We start from the raw sequence: 23924 nt of genomic DNA on the forward strand, positions 1-23924 counted from the left end.
AGTGCAGACCATTTGAAGTGTTGTTGTCAATTTTGAGTATTATTTAAATGTTGCATTCATTTGCATAATTTGACAACCCTGCATACCAAGGTATCCACTTCAGAGACTCTATCGAAATGATTCACACAGGCGTTGGTTCACCAAACGGAGTATAATTTAAAATTTTATTTCTGTATAAAATACAACAGCTGTGACTTCACGTACTATCCTTGACAATGTTAAAACAATGCATAGAAAACAAAAAAAAAGCTTGATATAAAACCCAATTCAATGGTTGTACCATAAAAATGTAATTATAAGAATTGACAGCTTCTTTTTATTATTTTATCATGTTTATAGGGTTGTAAAAGCTTTGATCATGCGCACATTTTAAGAATGAAGAGCTTCTGCGCTTTATTCAAAATGTGCTTCGGTCAGCGCTTTTACACCCAAATAAAATTATAAAAGAAGCATTTAATTCTTAAATAAGATATTGCAAATTAGCCTTAGGAAACATAATATTTTGCTTCTAGAGATATTTCTAAAAATATTGATGTAATTTGTATATTGGGTAAAAGTAGAACACTTTTAGATTGTTATAGTTAAGCTGCTTTAAAACAAACATTTGAGTTTTCATCAACACATATTAAACATTGTTTTATTATTTTGTTAATATGAACACAAAACATATTAACTCTGCCATATTCCTTAAATGTATGTGCCTGTCCAAACCCAAGAGTTTGTAGTCCAGTGATGTTATTGTTGTCTGTCATCATGGTCATATATAGTTGTTTGTTGTTTAATGCGATATATTCAAATCAGATTGTCATTTTCCTTTTTGAATCGTTTCAAATTTTGTAATCCCATGGTCTTTTATAAAGATACATTATCGAATTGCTCATTGCTGAAGGCAATACAGCAACATGTTGTTAAGTAAATTATTGTCTGTTTGTTTTTGGTTGATAGTTCATACAATATCTCCTTATATTTATAGATGAACTCACACTATTTTTTTCTTCATGATCATATTTAGAAGATAAATATTTCTACATCAATCAGTTTTGAAGAACTAGTTACATATCTGAAAATATATATAACATATAATATTCACTGTTTTATCATTAACACAAATAATCTATTCAATAGAAAAAAGGGCATACGATAGTCATTACACCATACACAGTGGCAGTAATGATGCAATTGGAGAAAAGTTTTATGACATTGTCACATTGTTGAGCAAATCAAACAATTTCATCAAGAAAATGAGATTTTCCTTTATATTATAATTAACTATCTCAAATACTACTATACGGACAACATTTTTTTTACAGGTTGAAAATGCATTCACTAAAGAATGCTTTATCAAAACTTCTGAAAAAAATTTGGAAAGGGTTCCGAGGAACATGAAATATTGTGAAATGAGAACCAGGAATGTATATTTTTCTTTGCAAACATGAAAATTGACAAAGATCTTAGGAAAAATCAATCTTGTACCTTATCTCTTTTATATTTTCTTAAAAAGGGAAACAACAGAAAATAATAATACATTATATCTCTCTCAGATTTTTGAAACATTTTTTATGCATCTTAAGCATTTGGAATTGCATCCAAATTTCAAAAAAAAAAACTGGATGTTTTTCTCTGATTGTTAATGACATCTTTACACAAAATGCATTGGATGTTGGATGTTTACTGATTTTAAATATTTTAGTCTTAGATACATAATTATTTTTATTAGTTGTTAGTGGCTTTGAACTAGCTGTCAGTAACTGAGTACTCTCTGATCTGTACTTTGTGTCAATCTTTTATGTTTTTGATAGGTTTTTTATGTGATTTGTATTGATCTGAAGAGTTAAGCCCTTTATACATGTAGTTTGTTCTTATGTTGTACTGTAAAACCAGGTTAGGGGGAGGGTTTGGCGCCAGCAAACACGTTTAACCCCAACACATTCTGTATGTGTCTGTCCCAAGTCAGGAGCCTGTGATTCAGTGGTTGTCATTTGTTGCTGTATATATCATATTTGTTTTTGTTTAATGTTTTGTCCATAATTAAGCTGTTAATTTTCTCGTTTGAATTGTTTTTCATTTGTCACTTCTGGGCTTACTATGGGGTATGGGTTTTGTTCATTGTTGAAGGCCGTGCAGTGATCTATACTTGTTAACTTCTATGTAATTTGGTCTCTGATGGAGAGTTACCTCATTGGCAATCATATTGCATCTTCTCTCTGCAAGTCATAATATACATTATTAGATTCATGATTTGTATTCAACTCAGAACTCTGCACTATTTCAAATAATTTGAATTTCTGGATTAATCACATAGATCCAACATGGCTGGATACAAAATCACTTCTTTAAGACAATAGAATCTAAACTTAAATCTTTGATAAGTTGTGCTCCAGGCCTGTGGATTTGAAAGTTGACCATGTTGACTGAATAAATATCACACACATTCTAGCAATTCATTAACGCTTATACAGCAAAATCAAAGTCAATGACACCCATTATTTTTTACATCAAGAAAACAGATATTACAGTTGCCCTAATGTATAATTTTTAGATAACTTTTGTTCAACTTTGTCAAAATAAGCCGCACAAATCCACTGATACATTATTTGATTGCCAGATAATAGTTCGCCTCAATTAGATCTGTATGCATGTGACCTATTATTTCATCTTAGTTGGAGATGGTTGCTCATATACTCATCATGTTCAGTTATTGAAAATAATGTAAGGTGCAAAAGTGAAAATAGGGATCAAAAAGGAAGAACTATTTCACTGACAAAATATCATTTGTAAACAGGTTACAGGTAAAACGGTACATAATTATATATTTGATAATATAAATTGTTTCCATATTAAGATGCAGTTCCACAGTGGGCACCAATAACAATGTTACCTATTTCTGCAATTGTTTTCAAAATACATAATTTGTACATACAGTGTATATGGTCATATCATATGTTTTCATACGTGATACGAATTCATACTAGTCTATGTATGCTTTTTCAATGGAAATTGTGACGTCACAATGCATTCTTAATAGCACGAAAACCCACGAGAAGAGGATAAAAATATACATATTCTGACAGACAAAAGCAGTATGCAAAAATGTGATTGTGGTATGATGTACAGCATGTGTGTGATTGATTACCTGTAGTGAAATGAAAGTTTCTGTGATCAATGATTTTTCAATGCAAACACCACATTTAAATATTACAATATACATCCTATTAAAGGATTTTCTTTTTTTTTAAATTCAACATTTTTGTTTGGCTGTTATTTGAATGTATCAGCTTCCTGGTAAATAAGGAAGCATTAAAAGTCCATCCTTGCATAAATTAAATAGAATGTTTTATGTACAATAACAAAACTACTATAACTGAATGCAGTATCACAAAACTGTACCATGGTTCTCATATATATATGTTATGTATATTCACAAATTGTTTTCTGTATATTATGTTTAAAACAACTTTTGTTTTGCTAGTTGCTATAATTAAACCTGAATATAAATAACACCACCTCATTCTACTTGAACATTATATATATACAAGCGTGTATTTTAACCTAGATATCAAAATAACATGGTTAACTTGGGAAAAAAACATTTACTGATTGGTTTGCCTTAAATAAAAATATATATTTAAGATAATCAACCAAGCATATGGTTCAAGGGTCTTTTGCTATATATTCTTAATTACTGATAAGATCCAGGATAAAACACAAAAAATTGTTCATGTTTTAAATTACAATAGACAATATTTTATTAGCACAAACGCAATTAAAACAATTGGTAAAGGCTCAATTTAGTACATAGTATAGAAATACATAAAATTAAAAATTATATCAACTAAATAATAAAGTTTAGATATCAAAGGGAAAAAAATCTGAAAACACAATGCAGTGTCTAAGGAAGTTTTCTGTATTCCAGCCAGAAGAACTTACAGTTTAGGAAAGAGTGAAGCCTTGCAATCTCGTACCCTCTGTGATTAGGCATTATTTATGGTATAATTTATTAGTAATTATAAATGTAAAACAAAATTCAGAACAATGATTGTTATCGTGACCGATCCTCATTAATGATTATTTACGGCGTATAAACCGTATAAACATATGATACACAAATTATGTAAAACCGTTTTACGTCTTACTTTGTTTTGGATAAATGGGATTGTTTTATTGGGTGTTACCTTATCTATATACATTTTTGAGGAATTACCAGTAAATGTATTTATATCTAATGGAAAACCCAATTTTTTGGATAAAGACGGGACATCACCGGAAGATAATAAGATATCGTTCGTCACCGAGAAGGATACGACAATATCCGTATTTTTGAAAGTAGACAAACAGTCCGAGCACCATTTGGACCGAGTTGTCCTTTACCGACACGTATTACTTCCTGCGAAAGAAAATTTGGGAAGCCGAGAAAGCCGGTTCCAGAGAGTTAAATTAATCGTGTATCATCCATTGTCAGTTTGACATGAATCGCCTGTTTGTTAATTTGTCTTTATTATGTTGCATTCTTATTGTAAGATGCAATGTAAACAAGGACGCTATTAATCCGTCAATTGTCATTAGCAAAGCTGAAAGGAAGATTGATATTTCGTCTCACCTTGTAAAATCAGCATCATCACTGACAGTTGAAAATACAGGAAAAGTGGCAGCTAAATCGTTTTTGTATGCAATAGAACCTTCACTGCAGAAATATTTATCTTTCATCGGTGCTTCGGTGAGTTCAAAACCACTGGCTTGTAAATTATAAATAAGACTTAAGCTTGATTTCAAATCGGTATACAACTCATTACAAGAGCTTTTAAAACATACAAAACAAAAGCAAGTAAAACATTACAAACATCAAAACGTGCAAACATTCTATAAATGTATTTACACTTTCATGTAAATCTAGGGGCATTCTGAGACCATTGATTTAACAACTACAAGTCTACATACCCAAAAGTGTAATCGCGAAATTATGACGTCTTGAAAGGCTATTTTATTTTTATACTTTAACGCCTTCCTGCGATGTCATAACGCTGAAGCCATTTTTTTGGTTGAACTTGGAGAGGGAATTTCTCAACTTTGAGACCTAATTTAACCATAAAATTTTCATTGACAACTAGACATTTTTGCATATACAGTACCATATAAACGAATCGATTTGAGATCGGTTTTTTCCGATTTCCGTGTTTTTCAGAGTCACACAGCATACGGCAGATTATACTCCTTATTTCCTCCAAAGATTCTCTCCCAACACTGTGTGGCTGTTAATTGGTTTATTGCCCATCGGATGTCCTAAAAATTAACGACGCGTGACAACATTATCTGATTAGCCAGATTATTTTCCTATGTACATTTAATCGATCTTGATTGCACCTGTGTTCTTTAAAACACGGTATTAAAATTTTAACAAATGTTTTCCTTTCTTTGACAGATAAAGATGTGACATTAACATTCAGCATAAGATAATTATTCTTAAATGTTTTTATACGCCTGTTTATGGGACGTATTATGGTATACCTCTGTCCGTCGTTAACATGTCGGACATTAACTCAAAAATGCTTTAACCAATTTGCATAAAACTTTGGTGAATTGTTTATATCTATTGATGTGAGCTCCCTTTCGTTTTTTATAAAATTTAGATTTTACGTTTCCCAGTTATGGGGTTTTATTCATTAAAAAAAGGGGGATTTTCCAGTTTTTGGACAATAATTCAAGAATGCTTTCACCAACTTGCAAGAAATTGTGGTGAATTGTTTATATCTATTGACATGAGCTCCCTTTCAATTTTTATAAATTTTAGATTTTACGTTTCCGAGTTGCAGGGTTTTATTCATGAAAAAAGGGGGGATTTTCCAGTTTTCGGACAAAAACTCAAAAATGCTTTCAGCAATTCTAATGAAACTTTGGTGAATTGTTTGTATGTATTGATGTAAGCCCCCTTTAGAATTTTATAAAATTTACATTTTACATTTCTGAGTTATGGGGTTTTATTCATTAAAAAAAGGGGTGATTTTCCAGTTTTTAGACAATAACTCAAAAATGCTGTCACCAATTCTCATGAAACTTTGGTGAATTGTTTATATCTATTGATGTAAGCTCCCTTTTTATTTTCATAAATTTCTAATATGACATTGAGAATTAATTGAACTTTATTTGTTTATAAAATTGAGAATAGTCTGACAACAGATTTACTAAGTATTGCACAACAGCAAGAAATCTTTAATTGAATATAAATTCAATTCATATAACCAATTTCAAGATCTTTGACTACATTTATTCAGAAACCTATAATATGTCAAATATTTAATTACAATCCAAATTCGGACCTGAATCAAGCTTGAATATTGTGTCCATTTTTGTCCCAACTGTTCAGGGTTGGACCTCTGCGGGCGTATCTAGCTGCGCTCAGCGAAGCAGTTTATTGCCTTATGGCATTGTCATTTGAAATAAAACGTACAAACGAATAAAAATACGAAGAAAAAACTTATTTTGTATTTCTATTATAGTCTGGTCAGTTCTTTCAACAAAGACGATTTTACCACAATTAGAATCTTTTATGACTTACTCAGTAAGCAATTTCAGGTGCATATTTATTTTGCAATGTAAAATTTTATGTTTCACTACCTCGGTACATGACCAACTTGAATTATTTGAATTCCGAAAAGACACATCTATGGTAACTTGGTTGAACAAAGGGAATAAGTTTTGTATGCATGCCCTTTATTCATGAAAACAAAACAGAGAGAAATTCCCCGCCCAGACACAACACAACATTCCCAACTTAATTAATTATATGGAAAAAAATCATCGTTTATCTCTGTTATTGATTTTTGATTATTTAAAAAAAAAAAAAATTGGATGAGCGCAATCCGTATTTTACTGCTCGTTAAAAGTCCTTGGCGAAATGAAATAAAATGAACTATTTCAACAATTACTATAGAAAAAAATCAAATATATATCCGAAAAATATTCAAATGAAATTATATCGTGTACCCAGATGCTACAAGAAAATATAAGTGGACAGGATTTTAACGATCTACATATTTTCACAGAGGATCTCTACCAACGCCCAACTTAACGACATGCATCGTGTTTTCATCTACAATAAATTTATATTGTTGGCCATGGATGTATAAATAATGTTCAGGTAGATTTTGACTGATAAAACATAAAAAAAATAAAATAGTTAAAGAAGACGTGTGTTCGTTTATTCGGAAAAGGATTATATTTGAGATTCCGGTTAATCAATTGTAAAAGGACCTTCTAGAGCCTCAATTCTAACGTACTAAAATGTCAATCATTAATACAAAGCAACTTTAAAAACCTGAATGAATTTTCCCACGGTCGTTCAGAGAGGTCACCAGAATTTACTGGTACATGATATTATTTCCCGCCATATAAAGATCTCGTGCTGTGGATAAAATTGATGTCAGCTATTTTTAGCATTTAATATTGTGAGCGAAGTCACACTGAGATAAATATTTTGCAAAGACGAGTCATTGTGCAGCTGTGGAAATATTCCTGTTGTAGCCGAAATGTATTATTATCCTAAAGCAATGCCAACAAATCGTAAAAAGAAAATGCCGTAGTCTTATTATGCATAACGAATGTTGAATAATATTTTCTCTTTTACTTGTATATAGTATATACAAAACTTTGAGACACGTAATTTTCTTTAAACTGCTCACATTTAATCAGCAGTAGTTTCCATTTATTTTTACACAAGTATGTCCCTTTTTGTAAATGTTTTTTTATAAAACTTTAATGCAATTGAAAGAACTAACAACAACATTTTGCTTTTAAATCTTTTGTTTCAAGCAATTAGATAATCGTAAAACGAAAATGCCGTAGACTTATTAAGCATAACGAATGGTGAATAATATTTTCTCGTATACAAAACTTTGAGACACGTTATTTTCTTTAAACTGCTTATATTTATTCAGCTTTGAAGTAGAATTTCACGTTTTTTTCCACATTTTCCACAAAATTTTATAAACCTTTTTTGGTAATGTCCGTTTTTTTTTAAACAAGCAAGTCCATTTAGGTAAAGATATTTTTAGATTAGCAAGCAAGAAATACGAAAATATTTTAACTTATTTTTAACACAAAAATTAAACTTAACCAATATAAAAAGACATTTAAAATTATACACTTGTTTGACACTTACATGTAAACTGGTACAGTAGACCGGAAATATAATTGTTTATGACTTCAGGTAATCCAATACCCTATCAGTCGTGTGCCGGCATAGATTAAAGTAGGATTAGGGCAATTAATTCCTCGGTGTTTGGAGTGAGCTCGCTATCAGAAATAACATTTAAGCGATTTTGTAAGGGATAGCTCCTAAATTCCTCCCAACAGTTTGGGAGGAATATCGGAGTTTCTCGGAGTGACTCCGAAATTTTCCTTGGTGTAGGGTGTGGGAGAGCTGATCCGTTTGAATGGTACTGTATACAAATTCTTATATTTTATGTGTTTGTTTTGTGCAAAATATTTCCAATAATTTCACAAAGTAATGATGAAATAAGTTATAATGCCACAGAGGCAGATGAGAATCTTCTGCTTTTTTTAAAACAGTTCGCTGATTTCACTTTAGTTAAGGAGAGTATAAAATAAATTTTTGCACCAAACACGGTAAAATTTGACAGACTCAAATTTCCAGAACGTTTGTTTTATGTTATCCGGAAATTCAGGTTCGTCAAATTTTACTGAGTTCGGTGCAAAAATGTATATGCGCCCCTTTAATAGCAGATTTATTCCTGTATTGCTATGAATCTCAGTTTATGATCAAACTCAGTAAAGACACGTCATTGTTACATTTGGTTGATACATTCAACAATACCTTCCGTTATCTAGATGATATTTTTTCGTTAAATAATCCAGAGTTCTCTAAATATACTACCGAAATTTACCCAATAGAACTTACTTTAACTAAATCTAACATAAACAGCAGTAGTTGTCCTTTTCTGGATTTGGACATTTCAATCTCTAAAGAAAAACTCCATACGAAAATTTACGACAAAAGAGACGATATTTTGTTACCATAAATTACGTAAAACTTTTGCTAAGTTCTTTTTTAGATACAAAGATTTGATTAGTAAATTTGGCTGTACCTGTAGAAAACTGATTAAAAACGGTATTTCACATCCTAAATTTTACGGTAATATTGTACTTAAAGCATGGAAATCACTATGTAATCTGTGTAAACTCATGGAACCTTTAAATAAACTTATTGGTAAAGGTTATCTTACCAATGTTGTAATTAGATCTTTGAATATAGTTTACATTGGCACTAATATCGATTTTGTCATCAGCAAATTAAAACATAACTAAATTTGTATTCTTTTCAAACGGGATGTATAAAGACACACCCACGTTCATTTTGATCTATAAAGAGGTTAAACTCCTAACTATCCTACTGTCTGTCGATACATTTATTTTTGGCATTGCACAAGTCATGTCTTCTTTGACTGTCCATGACGTTAAAATACTAAAAAAATCCCTGTTGATTTTAGTCTCTGATGCATGATTTTTTATTATTAATTGTTTTGGCTTTTAACTAGCTGTCAGTAACTGCGAGTACTCTCAAATTGTACTTTCTTGTTTATTTGACCTGTTGATACTAATTGTAATGCTTTTTTGTTATTTAATGTTATTCAGGGTTATATCTGGTCTATATACCAGCTTTGATAAGAGTTTGGTACTACTATAAATTTTCACTTCGTACTATGAACATCAAAATTATTTATATTGTAAAAATATTTCCTTTCTCTATTGGAACTGTACACGTATACCTAACAACAAAATTATTTTCATTTACCTGTGTTTAAAGTTATTGCAAATGGCTGATATTTTTGTTCGAGCATATTGTTTTTCTTAAATTGTTTAACATTTCATACCGATATAACATGTTACTTTTATTATTCTTCCCTTAGTTTATTATTTTGTATTTGCATTGTATCATAGGTCAAATTTATTTGTTCAGTGTATGTTCACTCGTGTTAATATGTCCTTTGATTGAGTTAAGCTATTTCAGTTGATATTTTATAGTGTGTCTTTCTATGTTGTGATGTTACACTATTGTTTCAGAAAAGGGTGAAGGTTTAGTACCATTAAAACTTTTAAACCCCCTGCATTTGTTTGCACATGTCCTAAGTCAGGAATCTGATGTTCAGTAGTTGTCGTTTGTTGATGTGGTTCATAAGTGTTTCTCGTTTTTTATATAGATTAGACCGTTGGTTTTCCCGTTTTAATGGTTTTACACTAGTAATTTTTTGGGCCCTTTATAGCTTACTGTTCGGTGTGAGCCAAGGCTCTGTGTTGAAGACCGTACTTTGACCTATAATGGTTTAATTTTATAAATTTTGACTTGGATGGAGAGTTGTCTCATTGGCACTCATACCACATCTTCTTATATCTATTTATACTCCTGAAGTGAAGCGTCTTGAGGAGATATCAGTTAAACGTTTTAATAAAGTAGTAATTTCTCAAAGTCCAACTGAAAAAATGACTTCAGCGTTAAGACGTCGCAGGAAGACGTCAAAGCAAAAAATAAAATAGCCTTTCAAGACGTCATAATTATTTGGACTACCAAAAGTGTAAATACATCTATAAAACTTGCATTATTTATGAAAGCAGTATTATTCCATATATGGCTAAGTTTTTGAGTAATATCTTTCGGTTCTCATGTTTATAGAAAATATCATTGATCTATCACAAGTAGTTTCTATCAAACCAACTCGAGCAGAAAACTTCAACATTGAAAATTGCTAATTAATTCAAAGTTACTAGACCATGTCCTAGGGGGCAGGGCCTCAAAAAAGTCGTCAAACTGATATGAACTGATAGTAATGCAACTAAATACAAAATATCATTGATCTGACAAGTGACAGATGAATGATATTTTGTATAAAGTTGCATTACTATCAGAACATATCAGTTTGACAACTATTTTTAGGCCCTCCCCCCTAGGACATGGTCCAGTTACTTTGAATTAAAAAGCAATGTTGCTGTTCATCAGATTGTCTTTTTCTGAATTTTATGCCAACAGGCAAGACATATCTCTGTATTAACAGTTTATTAATCAATAGATGAATAAAAGTACAATTTAACTTCATGAATTCGATTTTTTTGAAGCACTTGCCCATGGGGCTAGTGAAATAAAAAAAAAAAACTAGCCCAAAGTGATGTGTTCTAGTCCTAAAATCAGTGAGAATCACGAAGTGATTCGAACCTGCTAGGCGGCTTTGGGGGCATTCCCCCAAGAAAATTTTGGAAAATTAGACGTTAAATCCTGCATTCTGAGGTTACATTTTTGTATCTGGAAGTGTATATAACTTTCAAAAAAATGTATCAAAAAATGTTTTTTTCTCCAGGTCAGATGAAAAATTCTCCTTTCCTCCAATAAAAATTATAAGTTCTTTTGGAAAAAAAATACTTTTTCTATAAACTTGCACCATTTCAAGTAAAAAGACTCAGCTAAAAAATCCTCATTTTTAGCACTAGTAAACTATTACTCAACTGAGGGATTGTTATTTTTTGGGGGAAAAAATCACCAATTGGTGGGTGTCCCAACCTGTTTATTCCTCATATTCTTTCATATTTTGTTTAGTCTTAAATATTAAAAGTTAATTCTCTGGCACTTCATTAGGGTCTGGATGGGGGTCCTTCATTTCTGTATTCTTTAATTTTTTATGCCATTTTTCTCTGTTTATTTATATTTTAACACCTCATTATTCTCTATCCTTTATTTTTTGGGTCAATTTTTCTCTAAAAAATATTATTCAGGGTTCTCACTAAGGATTTTTGAAGGCGAGTCCAGGGACTCGTCATTTTTGGCCATGGTGAGTCCAACAGTAAGAAGAAGATATTTTATTGCAATATGATTTATCATTTTAGTCTCCATGACTTAATAGAGCAATGAAATGAGATTAAATTCAGATTACTTTTAAACTTTTGCTATAAAATGATGATATGTGTGTTCAGTTCATACAAAATATTTCAATCTTGATGCATCTTTGGACTCACCAGTTAAAAAATGGTGAGTCCAAACAGATTTTCATGAGTCAAGGACTCATGGACTCGCCCTAGTGAGAACCCTGATTATTTATAATTTTTGCCCATTATTCTTTATTCTGTAAACCCCCATCCACACCCTCCTTCATTGTTACTTTCGTTAATGATGTTTAAAAATGCCTAGATAATTTTTCATTTTTCTGCATAGCTTTTTTCAACTCGAAACTTCTCCTGGTATTCGTGTAGGCCTTTTCAACTTTTCAATGTTTTACCTGGGATAGCCCCCTGTTTCCATTTCAGCATCGAATGAGATCGAATCCTTGTTTGATTGTTTACATTGAGTGGTATTTATAGATTGTGTTTATTGCAAGCACATGGTAGAACCTTGTTCTCGATTTTGTTGGTAATTAGGTATATCGCATTGACAACTGGTTCCCTTAGAAGTAACAAAACCCATATATAATAAAATAGGGATACCAGTAAACAGATGAAAACAAGGTTGGTGACAAACTTGTAACTTGTTCTCATAGATTTAATAAAATACTGGCTACAATTTCGCAAAGGATTTCAGATGTTCGCTAGACAGATAGGGCAATCACCAGTGCTTTCTGCACTAGTCTGATGAGATTTTTACTAGACAGGGTCTTCGGGCTACCGCTTAATGTCGCAGACTGTTTTTAAGTAAATAAGACAAATATCTCAAATTTATAGTCATAATTGATAATAAAAGCAGTATTACACCATATTAAATCCGAGATCTCAGGAAATTGTTGTACCCTCTTTAAAACATGGAAATGTTCTATGAATTTTTACATCCTTTATAGGACAACCATAAACTCACATGATGTATGTAGAACAGTTCCAGCATGTACCACCAACAAAAACACTTATACAATTTTTACACTGGGAATTAATATTCTGCTTCACAATTTAATTCATCACTGTACTGGCTGAGGAACAGTTACTGTCACCTTTCATTTTATGTAATAACGGCTGCGTTTCTTAAATACAGCATATCTGCACACTATAACTTTCATTTTATTTTTAAAAATTTTGCTTTGTTCGATCAGATTAAGACTAGAACCAGATGCTTTTTCACTTTTTATGCCCCCGCCGTATCGAAGAGGGCATTAACTCATTGCCTTCTGAATCTATTTTTAGATAACTGCACTATATTCCTGATTAGATTTTTGACAGCAGCATCTCTCTCCCTGAAGGAAAATGGCTGCCTCGGATTGTAAACATGGGTGTATTTAAAAAAAATAATTAAAAACATTCATCAAATAGATTTTATTGTTGTGTTTTGTTTTTTGTTTTAATAAAATATTATGCTTATATTTTATAAATGAAGTAAAATAAAAATCAATACATTCTTACTTTTATTGTTATTTTCTTGTTTATTGCACTAAATTGTAGTTTTGTAATAATTTTCCATATAATAATCCATCTTGTGAAATTCTCTAAAACAGCTCAGACAAAGAAAGACAACACATCCACTACATTTAATTTTAACATCTTTCCTCACTTTGTTAGCAAAACATTGTTTGCAACATCCCCTTTGGTCATTTTCATAAGGCCAATGTTCAACTTCCTGAGGATCAATGTTATATAAACGTTTTCTTTTTCCGTTGCCCCTGAAATTTCCTGTGAGTTGCTTTGCTAAGTTCATTCTGAAGCTTAGCAATGATCTTACTTTGTTCTTTCCAGTATTTGTCTTCAAATTATGGTTTGGCAACTCCTTCATTAAAATAAAAGCGTTTGCAATTGAGAGGTCCAGAAGAAAATAGAATATATCTGTCCACCACCTTTTACACATTCGATATATTGGATATTCTGTCCTAGTTTGATCTGCTTTATCCACGCCATTCATTTTGACATTGTAATTTTGTACAACAGATGGACTGGCAACCATTTTCTGAGTACCATCTTTCTGTCTAAGCTGTACATGTTTGTGTGTGTACCTGTAGGTTGTCTAAATGTTGGATCGTCAGCAGAAGACAAGGAAAAAATTACTTTCTTGTCTTTCCAGGCATAAGCTGTTATCCTCCCTCTTTGAACCACTTTTTTCTCCCCTTGATTCTTGACACATTTAGCATGTAGAACCTCTGGAAAATATTTCCTATTTGATCTTGCAGTCCCTCAAGCATAAATGTTCTTTCCCTTCAAAATTTTGAAGAGATCAAAACTTGTGAAATAATTATCTATATTTACAATGTGATTCTTGTTCTCTAGTCTACAAGTCAAGTTAATTACCACCGTAGAGGTAAGACCAAGCTCATTGTTTTGGGTATCTCCAGTTTTCCCTGTATAAATATAAATTCATTGCAATATCCATTTTCAGAGTCAGCCAGCATCCAAACTTTGATGCCATATTTAGACAGTTTAGCAGGTAAATATTGTCTAAATCCAAGTCTGCCAAGGAATGCAATCATTGCCAACACTTGTATTCTGATGGGGCATGTAGTTTTCAGAATAGTTCTGATTTACAATTTCTATTGTTCTGACATGATGGTCTAAACGGTCATGTCCTGCCATTCCTCGGGGAGGACTGGAAGTTTTTTTATTTGCATGAAAGTACTGACAGTTTATCAAACCTGTCTCTAGGCATAATATTAGGAACAAACAAATTTCCAAACATAAAATCCAATGACCAGTACATTTCCATTGTTGGAAGTTCCAGAATACTCATGAAGATTCTTATTCCTATTTATGCTTTCATTTCTGCCACTGTTGTATTGACCACTGACTGTCAGGTTTGCCAGCTTTTTCTTGAAGCTGCTGTGCATACAAGTTTGTTTGTGTGACTAGAAATTCAAATATCTCTGTTGGGAACATTAAATTAAGGAAGTCCAGTTCATTTCTCTCCGCTGTCATTGATGTTGTTGGTCCCACAGATTCAGTTAATAAAGGCAAATCCATCTGTGACAAGGCATCAGTCCATTCATCCTCGCCATTGTCACTTTGACTTTCGTCGTCTTCTTCCTCAAAACTAATGTCAGACAGTTCATCATCATTGATCTGTTGCAACTGTGCACCCTTCTCTATTGATAGAATTACATCTTCTGGTGTAAATCCTTCAAATTCACTCTCATCTGAACTTGTATCAAAGTGAAAGTCGATTTGGTCGGCCATTGTTTACGTTTCACAGATCAATGACTTTGTAGTAAAATTCAGATGTGTATTTTATGAATGAAAACTGTGCCACGTGTAAAAACTAATAAATATTCATTGGGGAATCGTGACTGTAAAGCCAAGCTTCTAATACGAACCAATCAGAAGAGGTTTAACAAAAACGGGACCCAACCGAAATGACGCTTATATGTGTCTTTCAGAAAATACAAAATGGCGGATCCGGAAGCACTTGTGGGTCACCAGGGAGCAAAACAAAAGTAAAAGATGACTTACATATGTGTCTGCAGGGGCCAATGAGTTAAGTTTTACCCTTTTCTGTCTGAACCTACGTCCCAAAATTGGTTTACGTTCTGTAACTTGAGTTTGCCTCAACCAAATGTTATGAAACTTATAGACAATGCTTATTACCACAAAACACAGATCAAGTTTGAATTTGGGTGGCGTCACTTACCTTTCTAGAGTTATGCCCCTTTACAAATGGAAAAATTGCTGAATTTTTTCGTTTCCGTTCTCTAACTTAAGTTTGCCTCGACCAAATGTTATGAATCTTATACACAATGCTTATTACCACAAAACACAGATCAAGTTTGAATTTGGGTGGTGTCACTTTTACTGTTCTTGAGTTATGCCCCTATAAAAATTGGTTTCCATTCTCTAACTTAAGTTTGCCTGAACCAAATGTTATGAAACCTATACACAATTCTTATTACCACAAAACTCAGATCAAACACGAATTTGGGTAGAGTCACTTTTACAGTTCTTGAGTATGTCTCTTTATAATGTTATATGCAAGTGGGGGCATCATCTGTGTCCCATGGACACATTCCCCATTTATTTAACATGTTGTGGGAAGATTCACATATGTGGGCATGACCTCCTTGATTTTTAAAAACTTGCTGTTTTGAGACAAAAGTAATATCAAAGCTTGCTTATAATAAAAATTGCTTTCAAAAGAAGTAAAAATGGTTTATAAATTTGAAAATAGAATTCTGAGCATCTATTGATTTCAAGTAACAAAATTCAGGATCATAGCGAGAGGAAGAAGAGCTACGAAGTGTAAACATAAGCAGTGTTCTCCCCAGGCCTTTATTGCACCATGAACCCACTAGTTATGTTTAAATAATTTTTATGCTCCCGCAACAAAATGTCGAGAGGCATATTAATTTACTCCTGTACGTCCGTACAGATATAGATATACTGTTTGTCCAGCTTTTTCCTCCTACAGTTGTTGAGCTAAAGCTTTGATATTTTTTCGGATGTTTCTTCACATAATAGAGGTGTGCATGTCCACAGGATTTTGATTTTTTTCAAATATATTCTAAAAATACCAGGTATTTGGACTTGGTCATTTTTTTTTGTACTAAAAGTCAGAAAGTGGGATGTTAGATATTCACAAAAACCGATAGTTAGACTTCATTTCCTTCTGACTTGATACATAATTGAAAAAATTGCTTGTACTACAGTTTAATGTCCCTAATGCAATAAATAAGATTTTTTAGTATTGTCAAATATTTGATCAATACTGGGAAGTTGAACTTGGTGACTACTAAAACTTGAAAGTTGAAACCTTTTGGCTGGACATTCAGTCCTGCAAGTGTAGACATTCAGAATAAAAATAAAAGATAGATCATCATAAATTGTTTTAAATTTATAGTTTCTTATGGTCAGGCAGGGCACAATATCAAGTTGTACTTCAACATCAGGCCAAAATAAATAAATTGTGTTTTTCCAGTTTCCCGACCCTATCTCTGTTTCCGGCGCCGACCCTTAACATTTTATTGACAAAAATAAAAATAAAATATTTAAAATCCGAATTTTTCTGTCTGTCCGGATCCAATTATTCTTTTAGAATACTACAGATCTTCAAAACATTTGATAATAACGATCAATATGGATCTGTAAAGCGTTTCAAGGACCAAGATTTCAGATAAAAATGCATGGCTTTTCGACAACCGTACAGCGTATTAGCTGTCAAATATGCGAAATTTGATCACATGGATGCAAAATATAATGACATCGAGTTCTGGATAATTACGATATGATGGACCTATAAACGAAAGAAATACGAAGTTGACGCATTTTGCTCAACTTCTTTGCACAAGTACAAGACAAGATTTTTTTTAAATATTTGTATACATAATGAATTTAGTATTCAGTATATTTACATATTTTAACAAAATCTCATTTTGTACCTGTGCTTCTTTGGACCAAAAGTTAGAATCGTTTCAGGTTGGACAGACTGTATCTGTCTGTTAATTGACATACAATTTTAGAGTAAAAAAATTCGTAAGGGTTCCGCGGAACCCAGTGTCTCGCCTACTTTTGCTGTTAATCGCAGGCTCAACAAAAATGATGAAAAAAAATCAATAAAAATATTCCTTTAGATACTATCTTTTGATTGTAAGAAGCTTCTGTCAAAGTTTGGTATAAATCCAGGATAGTTTAAGAAAGTTATTAAAATTTTAAAAACTTTAACTGCAGACTGTATTTAATGTTAACTGGAAGAAAAACTAAGTCCATTTATAAGTAAAATACGGAAAAAATTTAAAAAAAATTTGAACAAATTTACTTCTGGATACTATCTTATGATCATAAACAAGCTTCTGTCCAAGTTTTGTACAAATCCAGGATAGTTTAAGAAAGTTATTAAAATTTTAAAAACTTTAACCACAGAGTGAATGTAATGTTTCCCGGCAGAAAAACTAAGTCCATTTACAAGTAAAATACGGAAAAACAGGAATTTTATTTTTACAAAATTTACTTCTGGATACTATCTTATGATCATAAACAAGCTTCTGTCCAAGTTTGGTAGAAATCCAGTATAGTTTAAGAAAGTTATTAAAATTTCAAAAACTTTAACCACAGAGTGAATATTTGTGGACGCCAACGACGACGCCGACGGAATGTAGGATCGCTATGTCTCGCTTTTTCGACTAAAGTCGAAGGCTCGACAATGAGTTCAATTTACTGCTAAAATCAATCCAGCTTTTGTTGTAAAAAACGCTCTTACGAATGTTGTACAGAATTGTGCTCAGGAAGCAACATAAACTGCTGTTAATGCTTTGAGCTTTAGAGTTAATGACGGCAAGGGGGCAGACAACGTGTAACGAGAAAGAGAAAGCTTTCCCCAGTAGGCAGACATGGTGTATGATTCATGTTCATTTATAAATGAATCTGCCCCGGCACCATGTCTACTTTTATTCTTTTTATATTTTCTATGGCTGGACCCATAACAATTTATACAAGAAAAAGAAAAAAAATCATGTCATATTTATATCTGCAATTTATTTGCCATAGATTAAGACAAAGATTTCGCATTCTCATCTCAAAACCTGGAATTTTAATATTGTTAGAACCACCCTCTCTTCAAGATCACATTCTATCAAACATCATATTACATCTGTATATTAAAAATAGAGGGTGCAAGGGCAGAGTATTACCCTTCAAAAAATCATAATGGTTCAGTGTTTTTAAGGGGTACTAATCTGCTCCCATATGTATACCCTGTGTGTCATTTACATTGTTAGGTTCAACCAGGCCCAACATAATATGCCAGATTTTTCACTGCCATTTTTGGTAAGATAATTAATCGGCAAGAACATATTCCTATTGTGACCCATGAAATGCATAAAATTTGCAGTAAAGTTTATTTTTATATTTCTGACACAGAACTAAAACAGAAGATTAAAAAAGCTGTAGATTTAAGTACTATTCTAAATATCAAAGAAGCAGCCACATCAAACAATTTCTTTTTGAACCTTTTTCTGCTGTCATCCATAGAAAAAAAATAAAATATTTTCATAAAATGAAATGTTTTATCTACCTACCCTACCTATTTTTTTTTCAGGGTGAAATAGGAAACACACTATTTATTTTGGCCTCACTTTTTGTCAAATCTAAAGTATGTGGAACTATACTCGTGCATAAGGCAGAGCAGAAGGGGGTATTGTCCATATCTAGTTAAACAAAATTTTTATTGAAATAACGACTTTCATCAAATATGGTATATTAAGAATATTTAAATACTGGATTACTGATTAGATACAAATAGTTTGAAAGAAACTTTTTCATGGTAAAAAATCAGTCTTTTGGGTGTAACTCATTACGGACAAGTAGGTCTGAACTAAAAACTGGAAAATCATAAACCTCAGACCACCCAGCAGGTTGTTAATGATCCAATGCTGATTTATTTTATTCTAATTACAGATAAAGGATGATGACAATAAGCTCACAGTTTCAAAGACAGCAGTTGATGGCCATGGGTTAGTAGCTTTAAGGCAATTGCTATTTTTCTTATATCAGTTAAAATGATAATTTCTGAAAAATTTACATGTCGTGTCAGATATGTTTACAATGTTCCATGTTATTTTTTTTTGCTGGACAGTGTTTCAGCTTGAATCTCAGTGCAGAAGGGTGCTAGTTGTGTGAAAGGGCACTTTAGCGCAATAACCCAGATTGTAAAGGCACTGTTGGACAGTGTATAAATTACCTTGAATAGGCTCAACTGGAGGACATGTTTACAATATATTTCATAATTATATTTCAAGCAAATTTTATAAATTGATGTTGGCCATGGTTCCAGTAAGAATTTGTTTTATCAAATTATCATTCCATGATGCAAAGCATATCATTTTAATTTTAATCTAAACAAACTTGTACATTTGGTATAAATGAAGGAAAATAATCATCAAAAATTTCAATGTTTTATTACTGATACCAGTCTATAAAAATAAACAAGTAGTTTTGAAAGATGGAGATATACATGCAAAATTGAATTTTTAATGCAATAAAATTATGTGCATTTCAATTACTTGTTCAAACTTAAGGATATGTTATTGAAAGTTACTTATTCTCATTTAAATTGTTACAAAAAAGTATTTTTATAGCACACCAAAGTGTTTTATAAATATAACAGGTGAGACAGAATATGATATTATATTGATGCATACATTGCAGAAGGTATTAACAGTTACTTTTTTCTCTCCATAATTGTTAAGAATAATAGCATTTGTTAAGTGCTCCTACGTAAGGAGGATTATAAATACAAGAAGTAAAACAGGAAGTGGTGCAATCTTGTTTATGTTTAACAAATTTCTTTAAATTTCATACTCAGGGTTAGGGAGCTACCATTTGATTTTTATTGGGGGGGGGGGGGGGGGGGGGGGGGGGGGGGGCTAGGATGAAATTTGAAAAAAATGGGCAGGACAGGAGTTTTGAGTAAAAAAAAAGGCAGGATGACAATTTAGGTAAAAAAAAGTCAGGATAAACTTTTAAAAAAAAAGGCAGGACCGAATAGAGTGAAAAATTAAAAGGCAGGACAGAGATTACAACTAAAAAAAAAGGCAGGACAAAATTTTTCATCCTAGCCCCCCCATAAAAATCAAATGGTAGCTCCCTTATGAAACAAAACATTTTTTACCAATTTAGTCTATGTATGCTTATAAAATTGATTAACATTTTAATTTTATAGAATGCCTACTTAAAGTTTTAATGGTATACATCCAGTACATAAACATTACAAATGGATAACGTGGACATTTTCATTCTGTATTAGATATCTAGTATTTGTTCAATTATCTTAAATCACCTGATTAGCAGTTAACAATCATTAACAGAGGTGATAAAACTGCCAAAGGCAAGGTATTTAACTTTATGCCATTGTCCATTGTCAGTTAATTAAAGTGTTACACAGTCAGGAAACAATTTTACCGGAAACGCTGATAGGCATATAATTTGGAAAGTTTATTTTTTGAAAAGGAAGAGGGGTGCTTTTTTTTGCTTTGGAGGGCGGGGGTAAGTGTCAGTGTCCGTTCATTAACATGAAAACGCTTTGACGAAATCTTTTCAAATTTAGATATGTTGTTTCCTGTGACTAAATGAAGGTCAACTTCAATTTTCACAATTTTAGCTATTTATTTTTATTTTGAGTTATTTCCCTTTGAACAGAAATGGTGTAATTAATAAGTATATGTATGGATAGATAGTCTATCAATGATTGTATCTGTTCAATTGATTTTAGTCAGGAGTTGTCAATAATTTCTAACTATTTTTTTTAAGTCATGTGTGTTTTGAAGGTAGATGTCACAGTTGTTATGTGGTAACTTATTTTTGTTGGGTGTGTTAATATTTAATTAAGTCTCCCAAACGAAGTTTGGGAAGACTTATTGGTTTTGCTCAGTTCTTATTATTAAGTCGCCAAAACGGGAGTTTTGGGGACTTTATGTTTTTTCCCGTTTCTTATTATTATTATTATGGCACCCTCAACGGAGTTGGGGTGACATACTGTTATTCTACGTTTCTTTTTTTTCTTTTTTTTCTTCCACACATTTTGTCCGCGCGAGTTCTCAACTGAATGGACCAATGTTTATGGAACTCAACTACAATGAGGAACCCCATGTGAAGTTGTGCAACTTGCTATGGAATGGTAAAACATGGCCGGAGTTTCCATGGAAACAGCAAAAATGCGAAAAAAATCAAAGTGTTCCAAAATGAAAGAAACTCCACAGGAATGGTAACTGGCATGTGCTGATTTGCAGTTTGACTTCGGAATTTTCAAAATGGCTGCCGTTACCATGGAAACAGCTACAATATCAAAAATTCTAACTCTTTCGTTATAAGACCCAACTGGATGAAACTTTATGAAAATGTTACCCAGTATGCTAAGATGTCAAGACAATATTTGGATAGTCAAAAATGGCCGCCGTTGTCATGGAAACTGGGGGCATGTTTTACATTGACCCTATGGGAAAATGCATAAAAATCAGCATTTTCTTAAAAGAGAATTTCACCAAAATCAATGAAACTGTATTGATATATAAACGACATGTGGCAATGAGATGTCTGCTTCTAGAATTTTGGAATTATCCACAGTAACCATGGAAACAGCAAAAATGTCCAAAATTTCCAAAAAAATCAAAATGCAGCAAAATGGATAATAGTTTACAGAAATGGTAACTGGTATTGGCAGAGTTGCATTTTGAAGTTGGAATTTTCAAAATGGCCGCCGTAACCATGGAAACAGCAAAGCTGTCCAAAATTTCAAAATGCTCCAAACTTAATGAAACTTTACAAAAATGATAATTTGCATGTGTAGATGCACTCTTTGACTTTGGAATTTTCTAAATGGATGCCGCTCGCCTGGCAATTGGGGGAAGGGTGCCATCCGCTATTGCTTGCAATGGCAAATCTAGTTAAGTCGTCAAAACGGAGTTTTGGGGACTTTATGTTTTGTCCCGTTATTTATTATTATTATTCTTCTTAATCCTAATTTGTCCGACCATTTTCTTCCAAGCCTTAAATGATGGAAACTTTATATTTGATATGATGTTGGGGTAGTATCCCTAGGGGTGCATTCACTATTTTTTATTTCAAATGGGGGTCAACTTGGCACTATTTGGGGGCTGGAACATGGGTGGGGTCATTTTTCGACTATTGATTCGCTACTGGTATCACCTTTAAGTTTTGTGTAATACAAGAGACCGATGTCCAGGTGTTCATTCCACATTTTTTATTTCAGCCCGGGGTCATCTTGGCATTATTTTAGGGGGTCAATTTTCATGGAACATTCTAGAACAATAGTCATGTGATTAGTCATGTGATAGTGTTGAATTATTCCTATGTACTTTTTAAACGACCGCAAAAATTAAAAATTTTTTGGTCGTATATTGGTATGACGTTGGCGTCGTCGGCGTCGTCCGAAGACACATTGGTTTTGCGCACTCTAACTTAAGTTTAAGTGAATGGATCTCCATGAAATTTTCCCTTAAGGTTCAATACCACGAAAGGAAGGTTGGGATTGATTTTGGGGGTTATGGTACCAACAGTTAAGGAATTAGGGGCCAAAAAAGGGGCAAAATGAGCATTTTTCTAGTTTCATGACAATAACTTGTGTGTAAGTGTTTGGATATTTCTGAAATTGTACTACAAGGTTCCATATCACAAAGGGAAAGCTGGAATTGAGTTTGGGGGTTATTGCCCGAAACGTTTAGGAATTGGGGGCCAAAAAGGGGCCAAAAATAAGCATTTTTCTAGTTTCCAGACAATAACTTGTGTTCAAGTATATGGATCTCTCTGAAATTGTATTGCAAGGTACCATACCACAAAGGGAAGGCTGGGATTGAGTTTGGGGGTGATGAATCATAAGGGGGTTCAAAAAATTTGGGGGGGGGATTTTTTTCTTTTTCTTTTTTTTTCTTTTTTTCCTTTTTTTTTTCTTTTAAAATTTTCCATTTTAAGTTGGTTATTTCTGTTTTATATTTAAAGGCAAATAATAATGATATGGTAGGAGATACACACCAAACAGGATGTGTAAATTATTATATAATACGTATTGTGCAATAGCAAGAAATTTTCAATTGCACAGTATTGCACAATAGCAAGAAATCTTCAATTGCACAGTATTGCGCAATAGCAAGAAATCTTCAATTGCACAGTATTGCGCAATAGCAAGAAATACCCAATAGCACAATATTGCGCAATAGCAAGAAATTGTCAATTGTACAGTTTTGCGCAATAGCAAGAAATATTCAATTGCACAGTATTGTTTAAAAGAAGATACTTCTTATAAATTGCTTATTTCTTGATCAATTTGAATGGGGTTTTATTCTTGAATATGCTGAATCTAACCGTGTATTAAGTTTTTGGATTTTGGGCCCTGTTTTTAAATTGGTCCACATTGAGGTCCAAAGGGTCCAAAATTTAACTTTTTTGTTTGATTTCATCAAAAATTGAATTATTGGGGTTCTTTGATATGCAGAATCTAACCGTATATTTAGATTCTTAATTTTTGGTTC

General features: G+C 32.4%; 2 protein-coding genes across 2 annotated transcripts in view; one reads left to right on the plus strand and one right to left on the minus strand.

Moving 5' to 3' along the window:
• LOC127726929 (serine/threonine-protein kinase TBK1-like) overlaps positions 1-3988 on the minus strand; it is a 37228-nt gene extending 33240 nt beyond the window's left edge. The window contains exons 1-2 of the mRNA XM_052234317.1: positions 3928-3988; positions 984-1060 (exon numbers count right to left, since the gene is read on the minus strand). The gene's annotated coding sequence lies outside the window, so the exon portion shown is untranslated. The remainder of the gene's footprint in view (positions 1-983; positions 1061-3927) is intronic.
• A 375-nt stretch (positions 3989-4363) lies between these two features.
• The window catches only part of LOC127726919 (dolichyl-diphosphooligosaccharide--protein glycosyltransferase subunit 1-like), a 44052-nt gene continuing 24491 nt past the window's right edge, over positions 4364-23924 (plus strand). Inside the window, exons 1-2 of the mRNA XM_052234302.1 lie at positions 4364-4714; positions 19339-19394. Coding sequence (XP_052090262.1) covers positions 4466-4714; positions 19339-19394 — 305 coding nt within the window. The 5' untranslated portion in view covers positions 4364-4465. The remainder of the gene's footprint in view (positions 4715-19338; positions 19395-23924) is intronic.

This window comes from Mytilus californianus, unplaced genomic scaffold (genome assembly GCF_021869535.1).
Source record: "Mytilus californianus isolate M0D057914Y unplaced genomic scaffold, xbMytCali1.0.p SCAF_19, whole genome shotgun sequence".
Classification (NCBI taxonomy): Eukaryota; Metazoa; Mollusca; class Bivalvia; order Mytilida; family Mytilidae; genus Mytilus; species Mytilus californianus.